The 17,115-nt window shown below is 44.9% G+C and overlaps 1 protein-coding gene and 1 pseudogene across 1 annotated transcript; one reads left to right on the top strand and one right to left on the bottom strand.

The window, feature by feature from the left end:
• Positions 1-3,718: 3,718 nt before the first annotated feature.
• LOC123128154 (GTPase-activating protein gyp7) lies at positions 3,719-12,514 on the top strand (the record flags this gene model as incomplete). Its single annotated transcript, XM_044548089.1, is given in 15 exon segments — positions 3,719-3,958; positions 4,252-4,410; positions 4,760-4,826; positions 4,925-5,032; positions 5,251-5,335; positions 5,804-5,858; positions 6,208-6,609; positions 7,114-7,173; positions 8,157-8,255; positions 8,333-8,443; positions 8,902-8,973; positions 9,077-9,193; positions 9,892-10,041; positions 10,605-10,705; positions 12,014-12,514. Coding segments are annotated over 15 exon segments (2,052 nt in total). The 3' UTR covers positions 12,342-12,514.
• A 724-nt stretch (positions 12,515-13,238) lies between these two features.
• Positions 13,239-14,069, bottom strand: LOC123129662 (BTB/POZ and MATH domain-containing protein 1-like; annotated as a pseudogene).
• Between the last annotated feature and the right edge of the window lie 3,046 nt (positions 14,070-17,115).

Genomic DNA, 17,115 nt, shown 5'->3' with positions numbered 1-17,115 from the left:
ATCATTGCCACCGCCAATCTGGACGGCCACTCGGCAGTCTTCAAGCCAAGTATTGGGCTTGGACTCACCAGTGAACTTACTAACCCCAGTCGCCAACCTGAAGTTGGGAGGAATCACAGCGGCCCTGATGGCTCTACTAAAGCACTCTGGCCCCGAAACATGTACTCCGCTGTTGGTAGGTGCATCTCTGTCGTGACCTTCTCGGTGAGCTCTGTTCCTGTCGACCAAACCTTGAACGAGAATGGATCTCGCATCAAAGCCTGGTTCCCTGGGGTCGACTGGAATCCTTCGCCCAACACTATGAGGGCGCATGTCATCCTGCTGTCGAGGCACATACGACCCGCTCCTCGGGGGAGGGGTGGGCACTCGACGTTGATCGTCACGATCGAATCGGTGATCATACTGCTCACGGTTCCGGTACTGATTCCGCCGGTCCCCACGTCCCTCACGCCTCGGGGGCGATCTTGGGCTATGAGCCGACTGGACTGTGTCTGCAGCAATGGATCTGCTATGAATCTTGTTCCGCGACTGAGAAACAGCGGAATTCTGGTCTCCTGCTGCTCGGAGTAACGCTCTGATCTGCAGCAAGCCTCTGCCAGCCTCCGACTGGGAAGGCTGAATCGACTCTGCTATACGGGCTGCAACTGCTAAGTTTTGAATCGGAGTTCGATATACCTGCGGGGGCGGAAAGAGCTGACGTCAACTGGATTCTGGAACCCGTTGTCGCGCACGCTCATCGAGTGCTCGCTGGAGGTTCTCCAGTCGGGTGCGCTCGGCCAAGTTTGCCAGGCGCGCGTCCTCTAAGGCACGAGCCTCGGGGGTTTCTCCAACGATAGGAGTGTGCAGTGCATCCATGTTCCGGCGACGAAGTTCTTCTCTCTGCAGCGACGTGAGAGGCTCGGGGAGATATTCCTCATGGGGACGCGACGGGTCGCCTCCACCTGCGCCTCCGTCGGTGCGGGGAAAACCGGGAGGACTGAGTGGTCCATCGACCATCAGAACCTCCGCCGCCGGATCACTGTTGTCGCACTCGGATGCGGTCTCTGCGGAGCCAGTCGACAGGTCGAACATGCCGTAGAGGGATTCGTCGGGCTCGATCGCCGCGACTTGAGGGGTGGCCGACTGGTGTGCCACCGCGTGTCTCACCCACCGCTAAAGTCTCGACCGACCGGAGCGCTTGCACCGACGGGAAACAGGGAGGGAGGACAGCAAGGAGCCGACCGGTAGTGGGTCGATGGTTGCCGCAAGAGGACGCCGCGGACGCACGCGCGAAAGTGCGTCGCCCTGCGGACAGGGAGTGCGTCCACGTCGAGCGGAGCCTCCTGAAGCCAAGCGGAGTCGTCGGCGATGAACGTGAGCGCGCCGAGACGGATCTCGCGGCCCTCCACCAAACCTCCGCCAGAAACCATGATGATTTGGATCGGAAAAGATCGCAACTCCTCCAACAAATCGCTAAAACACCTGCCCCACGGTGGGCGCCAACTGTTGTGGTTCTAAGTCTGACAGTAATGTAGGGGGGTAGGTATGGAGAGGCAAGATCTTAGCTATGGAGAAGTTGTAAGCACACGAGGTTTACGAGTTCAGGCCCTTCTCGGAAGAAGTAATAGCCCTATGTCTCGGAGCCCGGAGGCGGTCGACTGGATTATGCGTGTATGAATTACAGGGGTGCGAACCCTTTACACTGAGGAGGGGGGTGGCTTATATAGAGTTCGCCGGACCCCTCCGGCCCTCAGTTGTGCAGGGTCTTAAATAGATTAAGGTCGGACGTTACTGGTAACGCCTCTAATAAAGTGCTATGATGACCATAAAAACTACTTAATAACCGACCGTTAGCGTGCGGAGTGCCTTTAGGTCTCCTGGCCGTCGGGTGGTTGGATCTTGGTCGAGTGATTGCTTCTTGGTCGAGTGTTTTCGAGTTTGTCGAGTGGAACACCTCCAAGTCGATTGGAAGGTGATTTCTTCTTGAGATGTCCTTGGGTAGGGCAGCTGGGACAGGTCCATGACCCTACCCTAGGTACATAGCTTCATCAGGCGTTGCGCGAAACCGCAAAGTCTATTTCCCCCAAGGAAGGCAGCGGTGAATTGATCAACATTGCCGAGTTTGGACTCTTGCAAGCAGGCAATTTGGCACGGCGATGCTGCGATCGTTTCATGGACAGTGGCTTTTCGGTCTGGGTTGTTTAGACCCCTCACATTCCAGCTGAGCACGTTGATCTGTTGTTCTAGCATAATGTAACATGGGGCTTGTGTTGGAAGTATGGCAACTCCTTGAAGTGTTTGTTTGCCAGAATTTGCCATGTGGTTATGAAGAAATTGTCATGTGTTTTCAAAGAATTTGTCATAAAAAATGTTCGCTGGTTATTGGGGTCCTTGATTTTTGCTGAGAGCAAAGCGTTGAACTATGATGAGTCTGCAACAAGCGGGAGGCGGTGCTGTTAGCCGGAACAAGGGGAGGGCTTTGATGGGTGCAGGGTCTGGTAGTCCCGTGGCGATCCGGGCTTCGCACCTTGCCCATATTTGCTTAAGGAGTTGCAGCCTGGCACACTGACGGATGGGCGGAGGGAAATGTGGACGTGTAGGGTTTTGATGCCGGCGGTTGGCTTAAATAGCCAGACTAGGCACTACGCGACCTGTCAGAGTGGCGCCACGCCATCGGTTCGATGGAGGTGACGAGCTTAGACCGTCGAGTTTCAGAGATGTTTTTCTGTGAGGCCCCATCGCTAGTCCGGCGTGGTGGACGCGTCCGGGCGCCTCCATATCCGTCCCGGATTTGGGCTGAATATAAGAGGGTATCGGTCAGCGCGCGTTTGATGAGTCCGTCTGGGTCGCTTTTTGATGACCCGTCAGTGACCCAGTTGTCCGCTCAGACGTTTGAGGCGGGTTTGAGATGCCGGCTGTAGATACTCTTATTTCATCTTCAATGGGCCACTGCGAGTCTGCCTGGTCTTCAACGGACATCGACCTAGTACCTGTTTGGCAACGGACCGCTCCAGCTACTCCGCTCCGCTCAGCGCTGGAATGCGGAGCGACAAAATGGCAGCTCCGCAAAAATGAACTGCGCTCCGCTCCCCTCTGCCATTTCAGCTCCGCGAAGTTTGGAGCCAGAGTGTTTCCGAACAGGCCCCTACTTGCCGACGGGAGTCTGCCTGCGTAAAGTTGTGATCTAACAGCTGCCGTGATTCCGTGGTTCCGTCCGTGTGACTGCGGGTCCTTGCTCACGCGGCTAAGGTGACGCTGATTTCTTTCCCTGCCTTTGTCTCTAAGGCACGACCGACCTGTTACTATTACCCAGAGTCGAGACCAAGCCTGGAGTTGCTAGCAAAAGCAACTTGGTTGCGGATGTGGTCGCTTTCCGTTGGCACCCGTACCGTATGCCACGTCACCCTTGTTTAGTCACCAGTGCAAATTACTACTACCATATCTGTCCACAAGATGCCCTCCGCCATACGTTGGAGAAAAAACGAAAGCATTTTTTGCACATGCACCTCCACCAAGCAACGCCAGCAGCGCTAAACAGTCAAGTCTCACCTGCCGTTCCGTCGCTCCTGTATTTTTCTCCAGCCCAAAAATGATTTGGCCTGGGATATTTATTTGTTTTGTTTATTTATTATCGCCGGGGAATTCTTTCGCCGCACTGCAACGCTCTCGCAAAGCAAAGAGAGAGGGCAACTGAGAGACGGGGGTCACGGGGCCAAGCACTCCAACGCAGCGCTATATGGTCGATCCCCATTATTGCGACTGGCAAAAACCCGAGCGAGATCAGCAGCAAACCCAATCCCAGCGACCGACTCCCCACCCCACCCCTCCCCTCCCTGGATCGATGCGCGGGGAAGCAGAGCCAGCAGCGCGGGGAGCAGGCGCCGCCGACGCGGGCCACCCGCGCTCGCCGGACCCGCACGACCTCTCCGACGACCCCGATTACGCCGACGCCGCCTCCGTCCCCGCCTCCATCCACGCGGTACCACTCGCCCTCCCGCGCCTCCCCCGTTTCCGCTTCCGCTTCCTTCCTAGCGCGGTTTGGGGTTCAGGGCCCGGCGCCGACGAGTCGATCGGTTGGTTAGGTCGCTCGCTCGCTCGCCGGTTTCGTGAGTCCGGAGGACGGGGTTCGGGTCTTGCTCTTGCCCTCTTCTCTTGTTTTAGCATCGGATAGATAGATAGATACTTCTGTTGTTCCACCGGCAATCGATTCTGCGTGTTTTCCCCTTTTTGGTTTAACTGGTTACTGACATGGTGTCGTTCTGGTGATCGAAGGCCATGCGGACCGACATGGCGGACATAGGGTCCGAGGAGACGGCGAGGATGGACGTGGTGTACGAGAAGGAGCGCGTCACCATCCACCCCACTCAGTATGGCTCCGGCCGGATCAGCGGCAAGCTGCGCCTCTACTTGCAGCTCGGCTCCCTCTTCCTGGTGAGCTATCCACATCACAACCAGCTAATATGAATGTGTGGTGGTTCGTACATGATAGTGCATGATTTAGGGGTAGAAATTGATATTAGAACTCATGCGCCAGAACCTTGTCACTTTTTAACTGCTGTGAGGAACCGTGTTATTACGCAGACTGCATGCCCATTGGCTTATATTGCACTCTTCTGCGGCCATTTATGTGACAATGATTGAGAGGATGTTACTTGCTGTTTTCCACTTCATAGTATTATCCTCTGTATACTGGATATTAGACTTGGATGAGTTATGGCTAGTTGCTACCTCAATACAGTTCTGCTTCTTCTGCTAATGCTTCGTCTGATATGTTTGACAGAGCTGGGAGCCAAACGAGGGAGTTAACATTTTCTCAACCAGTTCAATCACTGCAGAAATAGAAAAATGTAGGAATCTATAGTTTGCGTCTTTGGTCGTACTAAATTTGGCAAGTGAAGCACAGCAGCGATGGTGCCTGACTCTTTACATATGTGGTTCTGTGCAGATAGAAATTTGTACACCATTCAGGCCTTGCCTCTAAGTGACGTGCGCTTCATCCGTAGGCACACCCCAACATTTGGATTGGAGTACATAATCATTGTTCTCTCATCAGGTGAAGTGTTTTTCTTGGTGTTCGTTCCTCTTATCTCGCAGCTGGTTTGAAACTCTGCTTGATTTTTATATCTTGGCGGTCGGATTTTTTCAGAGATATTGTTCGCACCTAGCATTTCTGCTTCTGCCAGCTGACCCAATCATCATTAGATGAGCACACTGGCAGACAAATTTATGAGTGGGACCAGTCTTATTTATCTAGTCTGTCAACTTCTGCAGGCTTGGCTTTTCCTCCTTTCTATTTCTACAATGGCGGAATTCGTGAATTGTTCGCAACATTGAAACAGCATGTCTTTATTATCAGGTTTCCTTCTTTCGGCTCAGTGATCCTAAATATTTAATCATGTTTGTACATATTTTGTTTATTAATGCCTAACTTGTGCCTTCCTACAAATGGAACTTAAAGCAACTGACAAATGCCTTAACGGAAAGCGTCATGTATTAAGGCTATCAACTATATTCTCAACTACAATTTCTCGATGCATGTCTTGCTTTACTCCTGTTGTGTATGATAGCATCTTAGTGCCACATATTCTGAACTCAGGGAGATAACTCCGACTGTTGACCTTGCCATCTACTCTACTAGAGTTCGATTGTGAATCTTAACATCAATCCATCCTATTCGAAAGAAATTGAATGAAGCATCAAACTCTGACCACAAGATCTACATCCCCATGATTATGAAACCACATTTATAAATGCTATTTAACTTCTCTTTGTATCAAATGTCTTTCTTACCTGCTTGTGGTTACATGTTTTCTTTATGTTGTAGGTCGGATGATGATCCTAATGTATTTCTTGTCAACGACTTTGAAGATCCTCTTCAGGTTTGTTATACCGCTGTAGCTTCTTGAATCGAGCAAAACATTCTCAATTGATAATTTGGAATCTTGTTATTCTGTTGGTAGCTTACTCTGTCATAGTAAAAAGACCCAATGCCATCAATGGGATTCTTTTTAGTTCCTTGGCCCCCTTCTTTCTGTCCTGCAGCAACTGTTGACCTTGTGAATCTGTTAAGTTTGGGCTTTCTAGTATCATTGGTAAAAAATTCTTTTTCTGACCAAGGTGTTGACCAAATTGAACTTATAGTGATTACTGATTACTGATGCAGTATTTACGCTTGTTCCTTGTAGAAAGGCCATCATCCTTAATCCAACTCTTTTGATGCCTTTGTAGAAAAGCCTGTCATCTCTAGAGCTTCCAGGGGTTGCCACTGTGGCTAATGCCATGTCACGACAGAATTCCTTCAGCTTCACTGGTTCAGTTAGTGAAGTACGACATGGAGATGATGCCAAATATGGGGGGCCTTCAACCATGTCTGAATATGTCTCAAAGCAAAGGCGCAAATCGAGTGATCCAGGCCGAGACATTTCGTTTCAAGTTCTGGAGAAATTCTCACTGGTTACGAAGTTTGCGCGCGAGACAACATCAAGCCTCTTTCGTGAAAATCACAGTAGTGGTTCTCATGCTTATGGACGGCAAAAACAAGAATATGTTTTGGACAACAAAGCAAGTGACAAGTACGCAGATCAGCTAATAACACCGGATGATGCTTCTTTGCCCTCGGACTCGGTAGAGGTAACATATGTTACATGATGTATTGTCTTTGTATCCATTCAGGCACCACAACTTGCGGCACTGAAATACATCTTCTTGAAGTGTTGCTTACCAGATGTCTGGACACACATTTGAACTTTACTTCCTTTTTAGATTTAATTTTACTTATATATTTAAATCAAATTGGCAATAACTTCCGAAGCTTAAATTAGGATCATGGCCGCAGGCCACTTATACCGGGCGGATAATTGAAGCTGTGCTACTATTTTTTCTGACATTTGCTCAAATGTAATATCATAACCTGTCAATTCACCACCAGTGAACTTTATTAACTGTAGTTTCTGTAAATTAATGAACTCAAATTTGAAAACTTGATTTGAATTTTTTTCTAGAAAACAATGATCTGCTTAGTTTTATGTTCTGAATTGTGATGACATTGAAAGTTTGAACCTGCTTAACCTTCCATGGTTATGAACTGTGCATACTTCATTTTGTGTAACATCAGTTTCCTTACTCTTTTCGTAGTCTGACGAGTTACTGCTGGTGTGGGGAAAAAAGAGAGGCAACCCATTAACTGTTGAAGAGGTAACAATTCTCGGATATTTGATGTATTTTTGTGAGCACTTTATGTCACCATCTATATATGTTTCCTTACAAAAATCCATGTTGCACTACACATATTCTGCTGTGAAGCAGTAGTAATTGTTGCTAGTTCCGTAACCGAGTTTGCGTAATACATCTCTTGTGAACGTTGTGTAACCAAACAATTGGGATGAGTCCGACATTTGATTTCTAGTGTGTTTATGATCATAAAATATTATGATCCTCAGGACAATCAAGTACAGTTCAATCGTGGGACTGAAAACAATAAAGTTGGACGTACACACTTCCCAGATTTGCCTGGTCTCTCGCTCAGACTCTAGGAACAATCATGTTCAATTTTGGTTTATGACCTGGATTTTAAGGAAGCTTTAGGTTAGGGACAAGGGTGCACCCAGGAACGGACCAAGGGAGGGGCCAAGTGGGCTGCTGACCGGTCACAGGGTGCTGGACTACTCAGATTCAGAATTTTTTGTCTTCAGTACAACATGTTCCCTTGGTTACTTGGGCTGGACCGTCTAGCACCGGTCCTAGGCCCGCCCCTGCTAATGGAGGTGTTATCCCATAAGTTCAAAACCTTACTCTTCCTGGCTGGCCTACTAACCTTTGTATTAGATACTGAAACCTTTGGTATGAACAACACCGTTTCTGAAGGTTAGATAGTTTGCAGGCCATTACCTGTTTCCTCCAGTCCAAACCTGTAGTTATCCACTTATCCTTGGTAATGCCACAAGCTAAGCTGCACCATGCTGAACACTTTACAAGGATTGCTTTTCCAAAAGCTAGTCTGATATTTTTTTTCAGTCACCAGGAGCCGTGTGAATTTATACTGAACATCATGTTCCTAGTTTCATGGATCTTTATCACCGACCATCTGGCACTTATTTCTGTATTGATCATGCTATGTCAGTACTTCTCTGTTTCATCTGAATCCTTACTATTTTTTGGGAATAAATATCTTTGGACAGTGGAGATCTTTCTTAGATCCTGAAGGTAGAATTATGGATTCAAAGGCACTGAGGAAGAAGATTTTCTATGGGGGAGTCGATCATGTTCTGAGAAAAGAGGTGTTGTACTTAACTCTGTGTGTCATAATTACTCAGCAAGGCAATCTTATCCATATATACTGATATTCAACATGCAGGTCTGGAAATTCTTGTTGGGTTATCATGAATATGATTCAACACAAGCTGAGAGGGAATACCTTGCTGCCATGAAACGAGAAGAATATGAAGCCATAAAATCCCAGTGGAAGGTTAGTCAAGGTTCACAAGTTTAATTTTCTGCAATTCAGTGTGCCCGAAGCTGCTCCTTTCCTGCATAAATTATGAATGCTGGTCATGACATATCCCCTTGCACAGTTGCACTATATAGATATAGTTAATTTTTTTAACTCTGAATTTGGCTTATGAGGAAGATAAAACACATATTGTTCTCTTAGGCTTATGGTCTGCGAGGCATTTCTGGTTTTGACGAGTAGGAGAATGGTCGCACATTAATGTTTGGACACAGTTTCTGGGTGTGATTACATTGGCTGATATTTATGTTAAGCATACTGTTGCTTGCATAAATAGCAACCCATTCAAAGTATTGTTAGATCACATCCAGCTGTTTTAATTCTTATCATATTCATTGCTTTCAGATCAGGAGATACACCGATCTCCATTTTAAATAAATAATTGTGATTATTCTTATACCATGTGGCATTTGCAGAGTATCTCAACCACACAAGCTAAAAGGTTCACCAAGTTTAGGGAAAGAAAAGGTCTTATTGACAAAGACGTGGTATGGATAAGTTTCCTCTTATCCTTTCTACCATCTCCTTGTATATAATTCTGTACTACTGTACTATTTTCGCTTACATTTTGACGCTTTTTTTGGTATGAAGGTGAGAACAGACAGATCTGTTCCTTACTATGAAGGAGATGACAATCCAAATGTTGTAGTTCTACGTGACATCTTGGTGACATATTCCTTCTATAATTTTGACCTGGGTTATTGTCAAGTAAGTGTGCTTTACATATAGCCCTGCATCTGCAATTCCCGCCATGTAATGAAACTGTGTGGCATTTAACTGAAACAAGCTGTCCACTAGCTGTCTTCGACTACTTATTTTGTTTCCTTCTTTTGGTCTTAATGCTTGAAGATGCTTCATTCTCATGCTTGTTTAAGACAATAGCATCATAGATAGATGTTGAATTTACTAATCACCTGGCATGCATTCATTCTCAGTTTTAGATCTAATACAACACTCAGGAGAGTTAGGTGTGCCATCCTAGACATTATTTCGCTGTGTTGACACACAGAGCGGCTTCATGTTGGTACATTAGCTGTTTGATGATCGATAATCCCTCCATTTCTAAATATAAGTCTTTTTAGAGATTTCAATGTGGATTAGGTACGGATGTATATAGACACAGTTTAGAGTGAGATTCACGCATTTCGCTGCGTATGTAGTCCATATTGAAATCGTCTAAAAAGACTTATATTTAGGAACGGAGGGAGTACTTGGTACTGTATACCAACCCAGTAAATCTTTATGTTATTAACTTGTAAATCTATGCAACTTTATTAACTGATTATTTGGGATACAAAGTTGAACTTCAAACCTTACATAAACTTATTTTTCTTTATGATGACCATAAAGTTTTGTCTACAGTTTTGTTGGAACGATACCATATTCATATATGATCTGTCCTCCAGGGAATGAGTGATTTCTTGGCACCTATACTTTATGTCATGGAGGATGAGTCCGAAGCATTTTGGTGCTTTGCTTCTTTGATGGAACGACTAGGAGGCAATTTTAATCGTGATCAGAATGGCATGCATGCTCAACTACTTGGATTATCCAAGGTATATATGGACTATTGATTATCATGTTGCTCCTTTTCCAATCTAGCTGTACGCGGTAGATATTCTTGTTAGAGGTCAATATTATATCTATTAGAATAGTTTTGTTGGTGTACCTAATGCAAATCAAGGAAAACATTTTCACTTAGGGCATACTTATGGTTTGTGTTAATTAATACTTATATGATTCCCTCGGTTTCTTTGACAAATGGCAATGCACTCATATCCTTTGAAGCCTTTAAATATCTTTAACTTTTTAAGATGCTGAATTATAATGTATTATTTTTATAGCTATGCATCAATCCCATGGTTACTACTCTCTCCGTTCCAAAATAGATGACCCAACTTTGTACTAATTTTAGTACAAAGTTAATATAAAGTTGAGTCATCTATTTTGGAACGGAGGGAGTATCTTCTAATCCCAACTATGCTATGGCTATTCATTTCAAGTCTTTGATGAATGCTGTTCAGCTTAGTCTCATAGTAATTGGTTCCATCCATTTCTTACCTTTTTAATCTAATATAAATACAACATACTGAGTTTGTATATATTTTTCCTACCTCAGCTGGTGGAGCTTCTCGATCCTTCATTGCATAACTATTTTAGGCAGAACGACTGTCTAAACTACTTCTTCTGTTTCCGCTGGGTTCTTATACAATTCAAAAGGTAAATTCTTCATTTTAAAGTTGCAGCGTTTGCATCTTACTGACTTGTAATTCTTGGAGAGAGCCATTGTTATACAGTTGTAACTCATTAATTTTACTGAAATCTAGATATGCAGAAAATGAGTGTTCTTCAGTAGCCAAATTAAGGGAATCATAAGGTTTAGAAGTTATCCAGAAAGTGAAAGCACACGTAGCTTTTAAGTTAGGATGCACGTGGTCCGTTTCGGCACTCTGGACTTCCTCTTAACTTTTGGTAGCAAATGGCTCCGTAACATGGGAGGGCGTGAGATGGCGAATTCGCTGATGTATTTGAGCCCATTTCCATTCGACGTTTTGATGTGCACCCAAACAACCGAATTGGTAGCTGGGAATACCAAATCCCAATCTGGGAGTCCATTACAGACATCCAAACATAGCCTTTACAGTTTTGAGCAGGCCAAGTGGATCAGCAAACCTGGCAAACTGAACTGCCCCATCTGCATCCATATTTCTAACAAGGCCAAATTTCACCTAGTATTACTGGCCAGAAGCATTCTTAGTAGTTAATATTTCGTGCAAGCAGCTGGGATTACTGTATCATAGTGCCCTGCTGTTGCAACTTACATTTGGCACAGCTTTATTGGTTGTACCGCAAGTAGGCTGGCGCCTTCTTGGTACTCTACCAGCTCTCATTCCCAGCAAAACATTTACCAGTGGCATCAATCATGTACAAAGGACACAAAAAGAGGAGTAATCAGCTGTGACAGGAAAAACCGAATCTATCAATCATGATAGTTACTTTTTGAGTTTGATAACTTAATTTGGTTTTAAACCTAGGTTTTTGCTGGTGAGTAGGCCCTACCTAAGTCCAGACCTAGTTTAGTCGACTTGGCAGTCGGGGTATGTCTGGTTCTTTTCTTTAACAAAATGTTAGCAGAATTAATGGTAAGAGATCTGGAGTTAAAGGGAAGAGATGCAGAGTAAGGAAAGAGATGCACATGCAGGGAGAGCAAAATTAGTTCTCTTAGACCTAACGAACCAAAAGATGCCTATAAATCAGTATGCCTGATTTATGTCTGGCTACCACTGTGAAGTTATTTTTTAGTCTATACCAGTGGTTACTGGCCTGGTATGGCAAACACAAACTGTTTTCACCATTACCAGTTTCATGCCATTTTAAAAATATTTTGATTGACAGAGATAAATTGTACAGAAATGCATTTATTCAGTGAGCTCTGAAGCATTTATTTGAAAAGAAAGAAAACACAGTTAGCAGTTAGTCTCTCTCTCTCTTAAGTTCCAAGTCACACCAAATTCTTATGGATTGCAGGGAGTTCAGTTTTGATCAGATCATGCTCTTGTGGGAAGTTTTGTGGACTCACTATTTTTCAGAACACTTTCACCTGTACTTGTGCGTCGGTATCTTGAAAAGGTACCGCCTGCGGATAATTGGGGAAGGGATGGACTTCGACACCCTTCTCAAGTTCATCAATGAGCTAAGTGGTCAAATCAATATTGATCGGGCTATTCAGGACGCCGAGGCATTGTGTAGCATTGCAGGTGAGGCCGGGGCCGATTGCATTCCACCTGGAACTCCGCCTTCTATGCCCATTGAGACCGATGGTGGTCTGTACGTGCAAGAAAATGATGTCTTGTGAGACGGATGGTGGTCTGTACTTGCAAGAAGATGATGTCTTGTGAGATAGTAGCGTAATGACACTTTACAGAACCTTTGGAAGAACTATGAGATGTTATTGTTGTATATATGTACCTTGACTCTTGCTTTTTCTTACTGGAGATGGATCTTGTATGAGACTTTTTTTTTGCTTCACTGCCTATTTCTCTCACCTAAATCTTCAGTGCTGATCAACTGGCAGGCTCCAGAGTCCAGAGTCTGATCACCATTCATGTGGCCCTACCTATATGGCTTTTCAAGATAAATTTAAACTGAAGATAGCATCTGGGCTATCTCATTCTATTGCTCATTTCAGCTTGACTGAGAACTATGGAACTGAAACATCAAATATTTAAGCCAAAATGATTGTCGGCATGGAAGAATTGTTGCGAACCGAATTTATTGTGAACAAGTCAATATCCATTAGCTATACAGCTAACCAAGGATGAGCACACTAAATTTTGCGAGACTCAGTTGCCCTTTCAAAAACATCTGCTATGATAGCAGGGAAAGATCTTTTGATGTGAGCATACCCTTCGCTTGCCACCACATCGGCTATTCTATCTGGAGAAGTGAGAAACTCAAGGCAAGCATTTTTAGGTGGTTGCAATGATAATGGTCACGAGAGCTAAAGTAGTACTCCCTTCATTCCATAATGTTGTGCATATAGATTTTTTGATAAGCCAAATTTTGCAAACTTAAACTGAACTTATCAAATATATATCTACAATATCAAATATATACAAACATGAAACTACGTCTTATGGTGAATCTAAGGATATTTGTTTGGCGTTCTAGATGTAAATATCTGTCTTCACAAACTTGGTCAAAGTTTGTTAGGTTTGACTTTTCAAAAATAAATAAATCTATACACATTACATTATGGAATAGAGGGAGTAGTGACATTTCGAACATTAAGATTCTTGCAAAGGATGCTCTCACATATCACCTTTATCCTCTTCATGGCATACCTGTTCTTAGTCATGACCAAGTGCTTGACCATTTCTTCACCATCATCTCCATCAGATGTCCCGATGGAAGGCAATGAATCCATGTAGATGAAGTGAAGCAATGCACTGAAAATAGCAGGTTGCATATCTTCTATGGTTATGGTACGCCTTGTCCCGTCGCCCATCGACCCAAAGAGATCTGCTTCGAAGACAGGCGACCACATCGCAAGTACAATCTTGTGTGCAGGAAAACTCCCCCTTCTAACCTTGAACGTGACATCTGTTCCTTCCCCTTCCTTAAGCAGTTCTTTGAGATTATCCGGCAGGTCTGAGGGAGGCACTTGGATGTTAAAGGGCGGCACAGTTATTGCCGCCAGAACTGTGACATCACATTCAATCACAGGGTTGTTATCCTGCAAATACTCCGATGGTTGCAGGAAGTGCCCACATAGGTTGGCGAATGAGAGCAGAACACTATCGACATCTTCTGGGAGAGCACCACCAACGGCGACAACTTGCTGGTCTGGTCAACGAGCCTGACCTCGAAGGATGCCCTCGCCTGGTCGCAAGCTCCACAGAAAGGGACATGTAGTCCTCATTAGGGTAGTACTTGATGCGCCAGAAGTAGACGTCGACATCGAAGGCGGCAGACGAAAAGTACTTCCAACGCCGAGGCCCCTTTGAAGGCTATAGCCGGAGATCTTGAACGTGAGCTTGCTTCGGACTCCAGATGGGGTGCACAAAGACCCCGACGCCTCCATTCTGGGCCTCTAAGGTTTCTCCTTGATTGGATCTTGTGCAAATAAATTCATGGGGGAGGGTTTTTGGATGGGGAGAAGTGATCTCAAGCCATAAGAGTAGGAGAGGTAGGTGCTGATTCGTTTGGCGAGGAGTTGATGGTAACACCTGCGCTCCTGAGCAAAGAGGCGCGGTTGCGCACGCCTGCGCTCCCGAGCAAAGAGGCGCGGTTGCGCTACTCGGCAGGGAAAGGAGGCACAACGATGGAGTATACCTACCATGGTCCAACCCCACCCCTATTTATGGATTTCGAGTACCAACGGTCGATTCACGGTCAAAACACGCTTCATCCATGAATAAATGTTACATGTTATGCCAAAACATGCTTTAAATGTGAATCAATGTTATCCCAAAGTGGACTTTACTCTCAAGGTCAGATTCACGGTCGAAATAGGCTTTAGTCCCAACGGTCAGATTCAAGGTCAAACGCGCCTTAGCCATGAATCAATGTTACGTGTTATCCCAAAACGCGTTTTAGGGGCGAATCAATGTTATCCCAAAATGAACTTTACTCCCAACGGTTAGACTCGTGGCCAAAACACGCTTTAGCCATGAATTTAATGTTACTCCCTCCCTCTATCTATCTATATATGGCCTAATGTGTTTTTTCAAGGCTAACTTTGACCATATGTTAGAGCAATAATACATGGCATGCAAGTTACACACATCATACCATCAAATTCATTCGTGAAAGAAGCTTTCAATGATATAATTTTCACATTATACATCTCATATAGTACTATTAATCTTATCAATATTCAAAGTCAGTCTCAGAAAACACATTAGGCATATATATATGGATGGAGGGTGTATGTGTTATCCCAAAATGTGCTTTAGCCATGAATAAATGTTATCCCCAAATATGTTGGCAAATGTAGTAGAAAACAAAAAATTCCACGCATGAAGATGTATGACGCGTTGGGATCACGATCGTTACCGTCACCAAGTTGCAGCGGAAGAAGAACGTGTCGATGTAGATCGTACTTGGAGTCTCTCGAACTATCGATGAACGATCCCGCGAACTGCCCACGACCTCTCTACTTGGTTTCAAGCATGCAACCTTCAGGATCCGGCAGCGCTTTGCCATCCAGAGCTAATCATTGCCGGAGAATTAGAGGGGGAAGATTAGAACCACACGGGGCTTCTAATTATGAGGAAAAGAGGATTAGCCTAGCTCTAATTAGTCAACTAGGACCAACTAGAACTAGAAGAACTAGAGGAGGCTCCAAAACTTGTGTATTCAAAAGAGCATCAAACCTCAAGTATATATAGGATAGAGGGGAGAGGGAGGGCTGCCACTAAGGGGGAAAGTTTCCCCCTTGGTGCGCCGGCCAGGGGGAGGAGGAGTCTGACTCCTCCCCTCCCAATTCGGCCTCCTTCCTTATAGGAAGGGGCACCTTCCCTCTTGGACTTTTAAAGCCCATTGATATTAAATTAAATATAAAATAGTTTTAAATACTTTTAGATCATTATATTACCTGATATTCACCGAAACCCTTCCGGTGACCCCAATACGGTTTCGGTTCCTCTCAAAACTATTCCAAATATTAATGAAACAATTTCACAAATATATTCTCATCACTCCCATCCTACTAACACTCAATAGATTGTAATTGCCTTAAGCTTGTGACCCCGTAGGCTCGCTAACTCATAGATATGAATGAAATCGTTCGTTCAATAACCGATAGCGGGACCGTGGATGTCCATATCGATCCCTATGAGAACACGAATGATATTTGAGTGGAACTTTGGTTATCATGTGATGTCCCCTTTGCTTTGCGATATTTCACAAAACCCGGGATTCATCGGTATCCTCCTGAGTCATCACCATGCTCACTATACCGAAATCCTTGTTACGGGTTTTGTTCTTCTTTCTCGTTATTGTGTTCCAACATCCCCGTGATGTAGTGATGTCTACTATGCAACCTTTCTTCTTGTAGACTCGTGTTGGGCCTCCAAGCGTAGAGTTTTGTAGGACAGTAGCAATTTTCCCTCAAGTGGATGACCTAAGGTTTATCAATCCGTGGGAGGCGTAGGATGAAGATGCTCTCTCTCAAACAACCCTGCAACCAAATAACAAAGAGTCTCTTGTGTCTCCAACACACCCAATACAATGGTAAATTGTATAGGTGCACTGGTTCGGCGAAGAGATGGCGATACAAGTGTAATATAGATAGCAGACATAGGTTTTTGTAATCTGAAAATATAAAAACAGCAAGGTAACTAGTAACAAAAGTGAGCAAAAATGGTATTGCAAGGCTTGAAATCAAGGCCTAGGGTTCATACTTTCACTAGTGCAAAATCTCTCAACAATGATAACATAATTGGATCATATAACAATCCCTCAACATGCAACAAAGAATCACTCCCAAGTTTCTATCGGAGAATGTAGGACAAAAACATGCATCAACCCCTATGCATAGATTACCCCAATGTCACCTCGGGAATTCGTGAGTTGAGTGCCAAAACATACATCAAGTGAATCAATAGAACATCCCATTGTCACCACATATATCCCATCGCAAGACATACATCAAGTGTTCTAAAATCCAATACTCAATCCAACATAACAAAACCTCAAAGAGCAAGACTCAATTCAGCACAAGAAGGTAGAGGGGGAAGAACACCATAAGATCCAACTATAGTAACAAAGCTCGCGGTACATCAAGATCGTGCCACATCAAGAACACGAGAGAGAGAGATCAAACACATAGCTACTGGTACATACCCTCGGCCCCGAGGGTGAACTACTCCCTCCTCATCATGGAGACCGCCGGGATGATGAAGATGGCCTCCGGTGATGGTTTCCCCCTCCGGCAGGGTGCTGGAACGGGCTCCCGATTGGTTTTACGTGGCTACAGAGGCTTGCGGCGGCGGAACTTCCGATCTAGGGTTCTTTTTGGGGGTTTCTGTATTTATAAAAAATTTCGGCGTTGGATACATGTCAGGGGGGGTGCCCGAGGGGCCCACAAGGGCGTTCCCTAGAGGCTTGTGGCCTCCTCGGGACTC

This window comes from Triticum aestivum, chromosome 6A (genome assembly GCF_018294505.1).
Source record: "Triticum aestivum cultivar Chinese Spring chromosome 6A, IWGSC CS RefSeq v2.1, whole genome shotgun sequence".
Classification (NCBI taxonomy): Eukaryota; Viridiplantae; Streptophyta; class Magnoliopsida; order Poales; family Poaceae; genus Triticum; species Triticum aestivum.
The sequence above is the reverse complement of the archived record's forward strand: the minus strand, read 5'-3'. Positions and strand labels throughout refer to the sequence as shown.